This window comes from Oryza brachyantha, chromosome 10, assembly GCF_000231095.2.
Source record: "Oryza brachyantha chromosome 10, ObraRS2, whole genome shotgun sequence".
NCBI lineage: Eukaryota > Viridiplantae > Streptophyta > Magnoliopsida > Poales > Poaceae > Oryza > Oryza brachyantha.
Genome location: NC_023172.2, coordinates 12,274,525 through 12,289,996, shown reverse-complemented (window position 1 = coordinate 12,289,996; position 15,472 = coordinate 12,274,525). Strand labels below are relative to the sequence as shown.

At 40.2% G+C, this 15,472-nt stretch overlaps 1 protein-coding gene across 1 annotated transcript; it reads right to left on the bottom strand.

Moving 5' to 3' along the window:
- Positions 1–1,054: 1,054 nt before the first annotated feature.
- Positions 1,055–7,453, bottom strand: LOC102699624 (homeobox-leucine zipper protein HOX9). Its single transcript, XM_006661804.3, has 18 exons — positions 7,045–7,453; positions 6,596–6,755; positions 6,414–6,496; positions 6,217–6,307; positions 6,032–6,127; positions 5,500–5,613; positions 5,319–5,402; positions 5,067–5,222; positions 4,907–4,981; positions 4,281–4,387; positions 4,013–4,193; positions 3,654–3,842; positions 3,286–3,366; positions 2,924–3,058; positions 2,320–2,639; positions 2,027–2,132; positions 1,771–1,920; positions 1,055–1,584 (listed from the first exon to the last, which is right to left on the bottom strand). Exons 1-18 carry the CDS (start codon positions 7,281–7,283, stop codon positions 1,438–1,440), a joined length of 2,514 nt encoding a protein of 837 aa, XP_006661867.1. The 5' UTR covers positions 7,284–7,453; the 3' UTR covers positions 1,055–1,437.
- Between the last annotated feature and the right edge of the window lie 8,019 nt (positions 7,454–15,472).

Here is a 15,472-nt window from a genome sequence, read left to right as displayed (position 1 = left end):
ATACTACAGTTCTCGCTTTTGCACTTTGGAGTTGTGGTAGAAACTGTGCGCTTTTCCTGTGTTGCCTTTGCCTTTGCCTGCCCACTCCACTGCAACGTCGCTGCGTTTTGATCCCGTTCGTGCTAGCTGGGCCTGCAGAGAGGAGGCTAAGTTTTTTCGGCCAAAACCGATCGAAAACTGTGAAATTCTCGAGGGTGACGGCATATTTTCAAAGAAAACATGATTTATACATAAAACTTACTTTTATGTATATATTTTTAGCAATACAGAAGATAATAATGAAAAATAAAATTCAGTGAAAAAAAATGCAAAATCAACTTTTAAATTGAAGGTTGATAATTTATATTTTAGTTTATAAGTATAAGAAGAAGAGAAAAGATGAGGTGTGCTGGTGTTTTGGTTTCGACAATTTTAATTTGGAAGTGTAAGAGTTCGACCAATGTTTGATCGAAATTTGACAAAATGGTGTCATAGTGCTAGAGGCCGGGATCTGGCACTCAGTCGGGAAAGACGAACCCTGGCGGTGAGGCAGGCGTGTCTGTACAGTAGGTAATGGCCTAAGGCTAATGCTTCCTGGATAGTAGAAATTTTATAGGATTTCTTTTCTAAAAATCGATATGTTCCATAGAATTGGTAAGATTGACAGGACTATATTCTAGAAGGTTTACAAACACATTCTCAGTCTGAGGCTCATGGGTCCATCGAGATGTCGAAAACCAGAAAATTTCGACCAATTTCAATCGAATTTACTGTTTCAGATTTGAGTTTCTGGGTAAACGCTCATCAAATTGTTGCCTGGGAGATGTATTTCCTGCGTGAATGGTTTTTCATATTTGCTACTTGGGCCGACCACATGGTTGCGAGCCCAGCTACCGCTCCGATCCGAGGGCCGAACCCCCACCCCCCTCCCGGCCCAAAACCGGCGGCGCTGCGAAGGCGACCGCGACGAGGGCGCCGCCGCTCACCGGCGACGTCTCTCCGCCGCACCGCCGATCGAGTTAACGAAGGCGAGGCGGCGCAGAAGCTGCAGATCAACGGAAAAGGGGCGGGAGAATTCTTCCGCAACATGCCCATGAGTTCATCTTCATGGATCCAGGTGGAGATTTCCTGTTAGGAATTTCATCATACAGCTGGTGATCACCCCAAGGTTAGTGTCCCCTCACTCAACTCCGGCAAGCTAAGCCAGCTACAATCGCAGCCAGTACTGCCTCCTTTCGCCTGGGATAAAAAATAATCAGTGGAAAACGAGAGCAAATTTACACTAGGCAACACGCTCTTTACAGGCACCTGGGCAGCATTGGCCTTTCGAGATCTAGGAGAAACTAGCATCATATCATTTTTCTTTTTTTGCTAAACAGCTGAGACCCTGTCTGGTTGGTGTTCTTCCCTCTTCTTCTACAGGGATTGCAAAAATGGGAGACTGGTGTTTGGATCACATCACACGAAGGACCAGTTAACGAAGCAGAAGGCGAGGCAGTGCACGCTGTTGTCTTCCCCGAGCACCTTCCATGCCACGGCTTGCTCGAAAGAAACATGGCGGCCCATCCCGGACAGGCACACCCCACCCGGCAGGTACGCGTAGCCCTGAACAATTTTCAGATGATCTGAATGATTAGCTGTGGATAGTAATCTGCTTCCATGAATTGTGTGTGGCCATGGTTACTTGCTCTATCTATCTCTAGATCCAACTGGTTTGTTTAGCAGCTAAGGCATTGCTGTTACTTCAGCAAAAAAAAAATGGGATCTTTTTGGGGCAAGAAGTAGCTATACCTGTTCCATCAATTTTGGGATCTCGTTGTATAGGGCCTTCCTCCCGGCTTCATCGAATATCTTGTCCAGTGAGAGGTCTTGGAGGGCGACGAGAGATGTTTCCAACATGTTCAGTCCCATCTCGTTGGCGAAAGTAAATACAGGCTTTTCCTGAAAGAATATGAAGAGCATACGAAGGCTGAGTTCATTTTCTCCTAAACGCGATGGTGGAAATGTACAAGTTGGACGTTATGAAAAGAACATGAAAAAAGAATACCTTGAAAGAACAGCACAAAATAGCGTCTTCATAATCCCAGAGCATTTTCAGTAGTAATTCCCCAGCATCATCTGCCTGCCTAAGTAACTCCACTCCCAGATGGAACCTGCAAGTGTCATGAACGCCTATCAGATTGAGTATAAGTTAATATTTGGGTAATAAGTTTTTAGCTTTTGGACAGGTGCTGCTCTGTCATCTATACAGAAATAGTAACATAGAGAAGTAATGCAGCTCCTATCTATTAACACCAAAAGGTATTCATAAGATAGAAAGGAAACTAAACATGCACTTACTGGTAGCTTTGGCAAATCCAACGAGCTAGTGTTGGGGCTTCAGGGAAGCCTGAAATTATCTTCTGCCCAGCATTCAAGCCAGATCGAGGAGAAATAGCCATTGATACTCTCTGCACAGAAGAAACAATACTGCGGACGTACTGTCTGGCCATAGTTGCAACGCTATCTTGGAGATGCATTTCATAAGGGAATTGAAAGGCGATGGTTAGCACTGATCGTAGGTTACAGTCATCCAGAGTTGCATCCCCTGTGGGTTGTGTAGTTGAACCAACTTCAAGGCTAGACGCCAAATCTAATGTTCTACCAGTGGGTGCACCATCCTGTGGAAAACACTAGTGGTTAAAATCCTAGCAGCTGACAATCAAACCAGATGGGAGTAACACGGTAGAAACAAGATGTTTGGTCAAAACAGTTTTCGTCCTACTGGAGTTAAAAGGCTTTTACCCTATAATTGTTATGAACGGACAGGAGCCAAAATGCACGCAAAAAATTCAAGAATTATCCATAAAATACAAAAGTTAAATGCATTTAAAAGAAAAGGCTAACACAAGAAATGTGACACCCTAGACTATCCAAGAGTAAGTAAAATTAGTGAAAAACTCACTGTTTTCATGTCCAGTGGAATAACACGAAAGCCTGACGATATTAATGGAGCATCGTCAGGGAAAAGCTCATCGATTGGTGCAAAGACAAGCTGGAAGCAAGATCCCATTGATTTCTCATCTATTCCAGTGCAAAGCTGAAAGATCAAGCAAGATGGGAGACACATTAGAAATTCCCTCTAAAGAGATTAATTATAATCTTAGAATACAATGTTTTTTTACTGGAGGTTTAATTCTGAAAACCAGATAACGACAAAATAAGAGAATTATTACCTTTTTTTTTAGGGTAAACTTCGTTAGCAATTTATTCATCTAAGTTTAAAGGTTTACAATCTTCCTCGAGAAGAGCTAAGAGAATTATTACCTGAAGCAGGTGAATATCTCTAGAAAGAAGACCATCATCATGTGTTAGTGCTTGTCCTTCAAGACGGACAACTTCTAGAATCTGCACGTTGATAAACTCATCAACAAAATAGCATCGAAATTGATCAGTCCTGTTTTGTATAAATGGAACTTGTCTGTTGTTCCCTCCAAATGATATAGACTTCTATAAAGCTCACTTGGTGAACATCAGACAAATGGATCCCCCACACCAGCAGACAAGGATTAGAGAAAAATCAACAAGGAACTAGATGATAACATAGTCAAGGGTAATGTATAGAAAAGAAAACATCGAAAATAGGAGGATAACAGAACCTAGCAGTCATGAAATCAAAAGACTTATAAGCATACCTCCTCATTCTCCACTGTGTGAGCAAGTGGCATAATGATCTGGCTCCCCGAAAATCTCATAGGCCGCAACCCAGGAAGTGAACATGAACTTGTCTTCAGAGATGAAGCCGAATATGCATCGAAGTTATAATCCGCCCATTCAGAACGATGTTCCCTCAGAAATCTAACCAAAACTGCTGGTGGGACACTCTAGGATGCCAAGTAAAAACAAAAAGGTAAGCTCTTGAAAAGTTACAGTTAAGAGTTAAAACCAGTCAACCAGAAAGGAAGTAAATTCCCATCATAGTCACTGGTTTTATATTAAGTTAGAAAAGTAAACAGCCTTTATCAACAGAAACAAATTTATATTTAACCCTCACCTGCAGAAGCATGGATGCCTTAGCACATATAACACCTCCTGGAGGTCCAAAAGCATTGGCTATAGTGCTAGTATTCCTAACCTTCTTTGAATTGCAAGCAATAATCACATCTTCAATGCCATCCCCACCCATGACAGACCAACCATCATCATTGAAACCACTTATAGCATCATTGAAGCCTCTAAATGAGCATAGCAATGTGTTAAAATTTTTAAAAAACTATCCAAAATAAATAGGAGCAAATTAAGTATCTATATCCAGGACATACCTACTCAACCTCTGACTAAATGTTCGCAAAACAGCAGGTTGCCTCCCCAAAGCATATACAACCTCCCCACTTGTCTCTTGAGCTATTTGTCTGATGTGCCGTAGTGCCTTAATAATAAGAATAGTCAAGTAATGATCAAGAAAATAAAAATGATTCAAGCAGTCCAAAGATGCAAAGAAGAGCTATAGTCGCAATATAATCCAATGTCAAAGAAACCCTTGAGAACTTTAGCATACTTATTTGTAAAAGGTTAAGTACCCTTTCAAAAAAGGAGTAACGAAATTGACATAGCGAGCTCAACTATTATTCCAAACTTCCTCTCTAAAACTATATGCTTTCAGGAAAACAAAGAATTTATTGATATGTCAAACACTTCCTAGGTTAGGCATTGCAACACTTAATGTGGGGACTGAACAATGTCTGAACCCTCTAACTAAATGATGTCAACAAATTTGCCAAACAGGCATTGAACCACACGTTTTTAAGTTTTGAACTAGGTTAGTCTTGAAGAAACAATCGATCATAAGTGGACAGTAGGTATTTCGACAGATATAAGTACATAGCAAGAGATATATCATTGAAATTGTACAAATAAAAGCAAACAAGGCAATGTAATAGGAACTTACTGCAGTAGTCATTTTCTGAGCAACTACCCTAGATGACTCATAGAGTGGTCGTAGTACTTCAGGAACACTCCAAGCCTGTAAGTAGATTAATAAAAAATAATGACTCAAATGCACAGAATTTCACATCTAACTAGCAAGCATGCAGAACTTGAGATCACACCTCAAGATCTAGATGATCCACAATATGAACGATTGAACCACCACCCTCGCATGGGCGCACTAGATAGCCGCTAGGAAGCATCTCAGCTCTTACAAATTGCTGTGCAGAGGCTGTACTTGGCCCACCTCCAGAACCACTCAATGATCTCTCACAGACCTACAAGATACATGGCCTTAGGAAAAAGCAACCATCTGTGCTAATTTACAATGTACGCAAAGTAAGATAAAATGAAGATGCTCAAGTTCAACGCACCACAAGGCTACCATCCTCCATTGTAGTTGTGTATCTAAGCGTCCAAAAATCTCGGGCAGGAACCAAAGTAGTTGGAGCATACATCTGAGTGAAAAAAAAAACAAGAATGAATAAAATAGGGAATGCATGTGGCAAAAATAAATGAACCACTTAATTGTGCAAGAAGAAAAAAGACGCTCACCTGCATGTATATAAGTTCGATTGTGCCACCATTTCCAGCTGGAACCCCGGTGAAGACTTCAAGACTTCGACAATCACGGAACCAAGACGGGCGGTCTTTCAAGATCTCCACAATCTGCACTATCACACTATAAGAATCTCCCAACAATTTGCTGAAAACAATAAGGCTCTAGAAAATATTCACATCAATGAAGATTATGCAAAGGATCTTAGGAGAACCTCAGTTGTTAAGCCAGTGAGACTGAACTGTTTTTTTGTATGGCATGAGCTGGAAATTTGACAATTCTTTGCTCTAGTAAAGTGTATTTGCCCCTCAAGTAAAAAAAAAGGACCTCCAAGTATGCACAGCCAGTTATGCTTGTGATAGGTACTTTAAAGGAGATTCTTTGTTCGATAGCATGTCAGCATGAAAATAGAAATAGTTACTTGCAGACAAAGCTGGTTTTAGACACTCTTTTTCTTAGAAGGAACCAAGAGGCGTTGTAGTAGAATGAAGAAAAATAAATAAGTGAAGTGCTGACATACACAATTACCTTTGTTGGCTCTAGATTCACCAAACCACAGGCACGGGCGGCAACACCACGGCAACCATGTGAAATGGCCACAATACCAAACGAATCCGGACCAGGCTTATCAAAGAAAGGAGAACAAACATTAGAACATTTGGGCACACTTAGTATTCGCCACAGGTATAGAATCTCAGAAATTGGCAACCAACCTTCATCCCAGGCATCGGCACCCAATCAACAGCAGTCCCTGTAGCCTTGGAGAGGAACTCTGCCAGGGTCTCCTCCGCAATTGTAAGGAGTCTGGACAAAGATCATATAATTAGTGTCGGAAATGGTAAGCCAATCCCTAGAGGGCATCCAGTTCAAATTGCCCAGAATCAAAACATGTATGGTAAATTTCACTAACCCAGTCGGGTTACTTGCATCTCTTAGAGCGTTCTGAGGAGTGGTCACATTTGATTCACAGCTTGTATCATTGGCCAATGAAGGCTGCAAACAAAGAAAAGAGATGGTAAGAGAAAGTGAAAAAAACAAAACGTAGCGCCTTTTTCGCCCAGTATATGTGAGATCAACAACACAAAGACATACATTCTGAAGTTGCTGCTTCATGTAAGCATTCTCATGAACCAGCTGGGAGACCTGCTTCTGGAGACGCTCATTCTCCTCCATGAGAAGCTTGTTCATCGCCGTCAGTTTTCGGTTCACGGCCTGAAGCCTGGAAGCCTCCTTCCGCTGCTTATCTCGGCACCTGAAAGCACATCCAAGAACCCCCAATAACTCAGCTCTAACCCAGAACTGTAAAACACCAAAAACAAGCAGCTTTCTAGCAGTAAAATGCACCGGAGAGTTACCCATAGCAAGAATGACACTGATCACTTATTAAAACATTTCTAATGCACCGGAGAGTTACCCATCTTTATAATAGCAAGAATGACACTGATCACTTATTAAAACATTTCTAGTGAACCATTCTTGACCAACTTGTACAGATAATTTTTCCATCCCAGATACAGAAAGGCAGCTGCTTGGATGCTCACCTGCGGTTCTGGAACCAGACCTTGATCTGCTTGGGCTCGATGTTGGCGAGGATGGGGCACTCGCGCAGCAGCTGCTGGCGGCGGGAGGAGCTGGGCTTGGGGCACTCGGCGTACACCCGCTCCAGCGCCTCCACCTGCTCCGGCGTGTACCGCACGTACTTGCCGGAGTCCATCCCGGCCTTGTCGTACCCGCCGCCCTCGCTGCCGCTGCCGCTCCGCATCGCCACCGCCGCCGCCATCCTCGATCCCCGGCAGCCGCCGCCGCGTTCAAACAATCACCGCCGCCTCGCCTCGCCTCGCACCAAACAACCTGGGAGATTTCGAGCAAAAGTGAAAGCATCAGGAGAGGAAGAAGAAGAAAAGAAAAACATCTGACATGTGAAAGGAGGAGAGAAGAGAGAAAAAAAAAAGAAAGGTGAAATCGACAGGCGGTTGTGCGATTGCGCAAGCTTGCCTCCTCCTCCTCTCTCCTCTCTCCTCTCTCCCTTGAACAACAAGGCGTGGAAAAGCACGCAAAGGAGGCGCCTTTTGGCTTAAAACCGAGACGGGAAAAGAGGGTAAGAGCAAGGCAAATGCCGGCGATTAGACGCCGCGGAAATCGCGAAATTGAGGCTGAAACAGCACGGTTTCTTGCTTCAGCGCCTGATGGCGAACGCCAAATCGATAAGAACACCAGCTGCTTCCGGCACAACACAAAAGAGTCTATGAAAAGAATCGGTTTGAAACGTCGGATGAACCCGAGGCCCAAAAATCATGCAAACTTCCGTCCAGAAATTAAATCGCAATGGCAAAACGCGGATGAAGAAGAGCAGAGAGCCATGGCCCCGAGCCCTCCCAAAGACGACGAACAGTGGCTGCCTGCTTAAGCATCAGCGACAGGAAGAGAGAGTAAAGCATAACTCTACTCACGTACCTTCACAGCCACCGCCGCCGCCGGCCGTCCGGGGAGGAAACACCACCTCACACACAGCCTCCGCCGCCGCGCGCAGCGCCCCCACACCTAGCCGCAGCCGCAGCAGCACGGAGCCGCCGCCGCCGCCGCCATCACCCGCCACCGACACAACACCCCAGCAAACCACTGAACCACCACCCCCACACCCCCGCTTAGCCGGAGCCCTCCCGGATCCGGTCGCCTCGCCGGAGCAGCTACACCTCGCACCGCCCACCCGAGGCAAGCAACCAAGCGCGGCCACAGCAACCAAGACCAGCAGCAGCAGCAGCAGCAGCAGGGGAGGCAAAAGGCGACAGCTTTAAAGGCCAGGGAGCGCGAGAGTGGGCTCGCTCACGCACGCTGCGAGGCGAGCTACTCCTCCTACTACAAGTAGTAGCCTGTGTAGCTGCAGCTGGTGAAGAGCAGCAGCATCAGCGAGCAGCGAGCTCTTGAGCTGCCTCTGCGTGGACTCGGTCCATGGAGGCCTGGGGCCCCACATGGCTGCGCCCCCGGCGTGCGTGGGGCCCACGGGGCAGTGGTCGCCGCCCCGTACGTACAGGCAGCGTCGTCACTGTCGTGCGGCAGGAGCGAAATTATTTTTCCTGACGGCTGGGTTAGCTGGGGATTGCCACTGCTACTCGGCTCGGCTCCTTTCCTTTCTCCCCACTTGGCAGAAATCTCAAAAATTCGTCACTTTTTCGTGGTAAATGAATAGAACCGCGTTCGGCTTTTAAGTTTTCTTATCTCAGAAAAATTATAAAATAGATTAATATAATTTTTAAATCATCATTTTCTAAAAAAATATATAAAATATACATCGTTTAGCGGTTTGAGAACCGAGAATCTAGGTTAGTTACTGCTACGAGAGTATTACACGTTATCAGACGAGAGAGTGCTAATGAATATGGATGAATATATAATCATATTTATTAGTTTATGGATGAAGTTATATACATCCAGATATCTTATACTTCCTTTATCCCAACATTTAATTATTTTAACATTTAAATCTTGGGTAAAAAAATAAATATTTCTAGCACTATTTATAATAGCACTGATCTCATTAATTCCTTTGTACTAAATATTCTTTCGATTTTATCTCTGTCTATCATTCCACCCTCATATATTACTTATTTTTTAAAAGGCAACATACAAACTCATATTTCCACTTGTGCTAACGCTTATAAGCAAAAAATTTAAATTTTTGACTTAAATTTAGAATTGATTTTGAGATTTTTTTATCGTAGTTTATTTTTCAGTGTTTATTTTAATCCCTGCCTATACGTATATAAAAGTGTTATTCAGATATTATTTCTGCATGTTTAAACGTTCAGGATTAGTTTCATATGTTACCTCGATGATCTTGCGGTTAAACGTTCAGGATTAGTATTTAGACTACTGACATATTCTAAATTGCCCGCTGCCTAAAGAAGTTGCTCCACATTCAGTCATGAAATATTACAATAGGCTATCTTTGACTTATTTTACCGTGTTTTTCCATTGGGTAAGTATTCGGCGCGGAAACGTAGTACTGAATTAATATAATAGTATTTAATTATAAATTATAAAAAATAAAAAAAGGGACTGATATGATTTTTACTTTTCTATAGAAAATTTTCAAAAAAAACATCATGTTTAAAAGTTTGTCAAGCGTGCGTGAATTTGACTGACTTAGTAAGACTGATCAACGAACGCGGCCTAGTGGATCAATAGGCTATCTTGACTTATTTCACATAGTTAGTAGTCAAGTTTAATAATTAGCTAGCAGTACATTTTAAGTCGTAGGATATATGCGCTAAAGAAATTAAGTATATAGGAGTACATAGGCCCAGATGACAACGTTTGTAATCGAAATATATACTATTACTTGGTTGGAACAAAGGATTGCTAAGGTTCTAGTATATATCCTTGTAATATGTATTCTCTTTGTCAAAAAACACTTAATTTTTAGCATACCTCACATATACCCATAAAAATCTATGAAGACAAAAATATGTTGCAAGGTATATGCCTACTATTTTTTAAACAAATCTCAATATATCTGTCTAATACTTTGCCGAATCCAATAAAATAATTAATAAAAATAATAATTTTGGGACAAACAATATGAGCTAAAAATAGTTTTTTAGACAAAGATAGTAGACTAGTAGTACGTGGTTAGGTGACTAGTAGGTTTTATGTTATGGAACCTAGTTTATAGATTTCCTATGGACAATGGAAGATGGTGAAACTCGGTGTATGTTAAAATATTGGAGGACACAAATGCAAATGTCACATGTTTCGAGAGTGTTATGTTTGTAAATCTCTCGTTAATTATTAAAATGTTAAAAATGTTAATTTTAGAAAGTTTGTGTATAATCAATACCGTGCAGGAGTAATTAAGCACCGTGCCTGTCATAATTCCTAGTCGGGAAACAAAAACAAATTACCTCACCAATTTATTGTGCCACAACGCACTTTGGTTGGTTTAACTTTAATGGACGAGCGTGTACCTATTTTTTTATAAGAATATAACTCGGGACGTATACGAACACACACTACAACACACGTACATATATATGCGTGTTTCTATCACACACTTACGACGCTTACGATTTTTAGGTACGTACGCATGTGAGGGGAAAAATCCCCGAATGAGACACGCGAGCTACGATCCCAAGAATCGAACTTGAAGACTGCTCGCACACCGGCATAGCTAGCCACCCGAACAACGTTTGGTTCTCAAGCGTATACCTGTTAACCCGCATGAACGGTTCTGGTACATAGAAATTTTGTATATCGTATACATTTGTATGTATCAAGTTCGTAAACGAATTTAACATATATAGTATCTCCTAGAAAAAAATAGGGTCGTCGTTTGGCATTCACACGAAAAAGAGTTAAACAACATATTTATAAAAAATAAGTTATGAATAAATTTTTATATCTGTGTTTTTCTAAATTAAAATCAAAGACTGGAAAATAAATTACTATGAAAGATGTCCTAAAATCAACTCTAAATTTAAAATTAAAAATTCAAATTTTGTTATAAGTCTAGGAAGATAGCAAAAGTTGAGGCCCAATATCTACATTGAAAAATATCACATTAGAAAGATATAGTATTAGATTGTAACCTAAAAATTGTATATATAAGTTCGTAGTATACGGTAAGTTGTGTGGTGCGGTGTAGCGGACGCGGACGTTCGCCGGTTAGACTCATCCACGCACTTCATCTCATTTCAAATACAACAACACCTTAATTAATTTAAAATCTTTTGTTCGAATAAAACGATTATTATAGAGCAGTGCTATACGTAGTACGTACAATGAAATGGCAGCGTTTGAAGTAGCAGCGTCACGATAAAAAATCAAAACGAGGACGGCTGAAATTTCATCGTATGTACGTCAATTTCCCAATTATACATGTATTCGGCATGTTCTAGAAAACTCTCGATCCTCTCACGGAGAAATGAAAGCGAAGGCCCCCCACCGGCCATCGTGAAATGACCGGAGGAGGCGGTCGCGGCCGGCCGGCCGGTGGAGCTAGCAGTAATGGCGCCGCGGCGGCGGCGGCAGCCGGCGGCGTGGGGGCACGCGCGTGAAGTGAGAGAGAAGACAAGTTGGTGGTGGTGGTGGTGGTGGAGGAGCAGTGCAACGCATGCCGCTACTTTTCACCGGTTTTTTTTTTTTTACCGCAGTGTCCTGCAGCGACCAAGTTATGTCACATCCGCACAAACAGGTGCTTTTTCACGGCCTCTGCCTCTCACCTTTTGTGTGTGTGTTTTTTTTCACCGTCTCCTCCGTAACAACGTGCAGTTTATACGTGCTCGTGGTACCTGGGGATAGTAACGTTTGCATAGTACGCACCATGTTACCACAGAGATTTTTTTTCTTTTTTGAGAACAGGGATTTTAATTATTAAGAGTTTCGTAGTTAGTACTTCTAATGCCTCCACGTCACACGACTAAAGATTTTTTTTACTATATTTATATTTATATGAATGCTAATAAATATATGTGTTACTCTCTCCACTTCACAATTAAGACTTTCTAGCCTCAACTAGATTCATATGGATACTAATTAATCTAGACATATATATAAATTATACATATTTATTAATTGATAAATTTAGACAAGACTAAAAAGTCTTACAATATAAAACGAAGGCAGTATATAATTTAATTAATAGATGAACATAGACATAACTGAAATATATTATATTATGAAACAGACGAAATATTAATTAAGTATGTTGTTGTTTTCGGTGCATACATACGAGCTCATCTTTTCATTTGTGATTGAGATAAAATTTGAATTTTCAATCTTAAATTTGGAGTTAATTTTAGGGTTTTTTCACCTTAGGTTTTTTTAGCTTGGCTTTTAGATTGCAAAGAAGTATATACAAAAGTTTTACTCTCAGACTATTTTTCGTTTGTAAATATGTCGTTTGGCTTTTTCATAAAAAATCCAAATAGTCACCCCCACAGGATAGGTTGGTCAAACTTTCTAAATTTCTACCATCTGGATGGTGCCTCATGTACTTAGCTCAAAAATTGTATACGCAGTGTCGTGTCAGTTTGCTTCGGCTTAAAATTTGTAGAAAAATAGACCAAACAAATTAATTAATATCAGGGTAGGATTTTTATATTTATAGTTTTATTTGTTTAAAACTAAGTATAAATTAAGTAATAAATTCAAAATAAATTTTTTAAATTTAATTTTTGGTTACAGCTCATAAGCCAACAAGTAGACCGTAAGCATGGTGCATTCGCCATAAACATACTACTATTACTGTATATCATAAAAGTTATTAGATCGCACAAACAATTTTAATGCAAAATTGATATTCAGAGTTATAAAAGATTGACCAAATCTTAGCCAAATGGACTATATGGCAAAGATTGATCTATTAGGCACATTCATCGATTGATCTAACAAGTGCTCGATGAATCAGATTATGAGAGGATGCATCATCCATCCATACATACGTCTTCTCTTCAGATTGTTTTCAGTGTTTTTCGGTGCTTTTACATGCATATATTCGAAAACAATGTTTTTTTTTTGGCAAAAAGCTTAAGTTCAGACTTCAGACTGAGGGCAGGCCTTTCCCCCACTTCTACACTCCTATGATCCTATCTGAAGACGACGGTTAGGATTTCATTAAGAGACATGATGCCAACAGAGTTGCGAACAAAAAGAAACGAGTCCAAAGTCAAGTCAACGCTATTCCGCTACTACCTCCGTCCCATAAATCGTAGGAATAATATGTATTGAATTTGCATCTTATTTCGTAGGGATTGAGCTTGCCCATTACCAAACCCCTTTATAGAGGTAGGATGATGATCTTATCTTAAGTGTGTGAAGAAATAAAGAAGTTTATGGCACTAGGCAGCTGCGTTACTGAAAAATATAGTGCTGCAGTGACCCGAGTAGCACGTAAGGTCCTGGGTTTAATCTTTATAGGAGTATGAATTTTAGATTAGGTTATTTAAGAAGTATAATTTTAGATTGGGTTATTTGAGTAGCTAGATAGTTCAGACCATGTCTTGTCTCCATTCGGTAGCATTCGGAGCAACTCATTTTTCTAAACTAGATTTTTAAACTTTATATTAATTAATTATAATATTTATATTATTAGATAGCTATAATAAAAAACCATATTAGCATAGCATGCATGAACCTGAAATTGAGCTGCCAATGTATGCTTGCATTGCATCTTCGATGGATCGTCGGTTCGATGGGCGCGTACTGTAGCGTACGTAGCCACATGCGGTGTCGTCTGGAGTAATGATTCGCGCCACCTCGGCGACGCATGCATGCATGCGTTGCTTGTTTTCCAGGTCACTCACAGGCTCGATCGTGTAATATATCAAATTAAATTTCAAAATATACTCATTTTTTGCCACCTTTTTCAGTGAAATATCTTCAAAGAAAATTACAAAAATATACCCGGCAGCCACTGGTTGTGTCTACGACAACCATCATCACTCGATATATATCACCCCATATCGTCAGGCGCAGTGCTAAATATGAGGAGGGGGTGTCCAGAATTTTGTAGCTCTATTTCAATAAATTTCCAGTGCATTCCCATAAGTTTAAAATTATAGATATGTATCCGTCTAAACTTTGGTTCGAAACAGAGTAAATCAAGAGAGTGCCAACCCCTATATTTCGGTCTAGCTCCATCCCTACTCATCAACAATAAGATATTTTAAATTTTGAAATGGTATGTTCATAAAAAAAATGTTTGGAGAAACGTCTATTTGAATATTTCCATCGGTAGCTGGTCCAATCCATTTCTCTTGGCACGGAACGTATGCATTGCACGTGTCGGCTGAGTTGAATTATTCGTTTGCACGTCATATGCACTGTAGTCGTGTATATGCGATGGAAAACATCATGTATGTTGCTACAGTATCCATGGAATCCTTGTCTGGACTTTGATTATATTGCCGCAGCATTCATGTATTCCAAAATTAATATTACGTACTATATTGTATTTTAATAGATTATATTATTAATTTTAAAATGTTCATTTATGTTATTATAAATATATAATTTTTCTTTAATCATTTTGTCGTTATAATTTGGTCTATAAGACACTTTAAACACAATTTATATTCTTTTGCATATTTATACAAAACATGTGCCAAAAGACAATGCCATCGGCTATTAAAATCAAAGGGAGTACTGCTTCTATCCTAAAATAATTGTTCTAATGCCTAGTTAAAAAAAACAAGTCCTCATTTCATTTTATGTTTTTCACCATTTCCATCTTCTCGACGTTAAGAGTAGAAATAAAAACCTTATACGCAAAAATAATTATTTTTTTATCCCGTCACATATTTTTCTACTTGCAACCGTAGCTACACACACACAAAAGACGCTTTCGAGCATATCCTGAATTGATCCTCAACTAATTAACTAAAGGCTGAAATTAGTACACGTTTCATATACACGAAAATAAATAAATAAAAAGCATATATATATATATATATATATTATATCCCTAAGTTGCTAGTGTGGGGCTGCGAGGTGGGCCCGGGCCCCCTGCACTGCCACTTGGAGGAGTAAAGCAGAAGCAAAGCTGACGGCCAGCCGGAGACGAAGACTATGCTTCTCGTGAGGAGGAGAGAAAAAGGTGAAGAAAAATGATAAGCTGAGATGATCAGCTCCGTGATGGATGGAGACGACGACTGCTGTGCAATTTGCAACTGTACCTAGATATTGTTTTCGTAGCTACCAGCGTTTGCAAAGCAAAGGATAAAAAAATATATTATGTTATTTTTAAAATAAATAGAAAAATATTTTTCATGAAATATATGGCCATCTTTTTTATATAGAAAATATCCATATCAATTTGATTTTACGTGGATATTCAATATTTGATTGATTTTTAATATTACGAAGTTAATTAGGTAAATTATAAAAATGTAATGAGAATAGGTAGCGGTGCCGCCACTAGAGGTTTTACCGTAGTAAAGATATATAGAGCCAGATAATCGATGCAGTAGATAA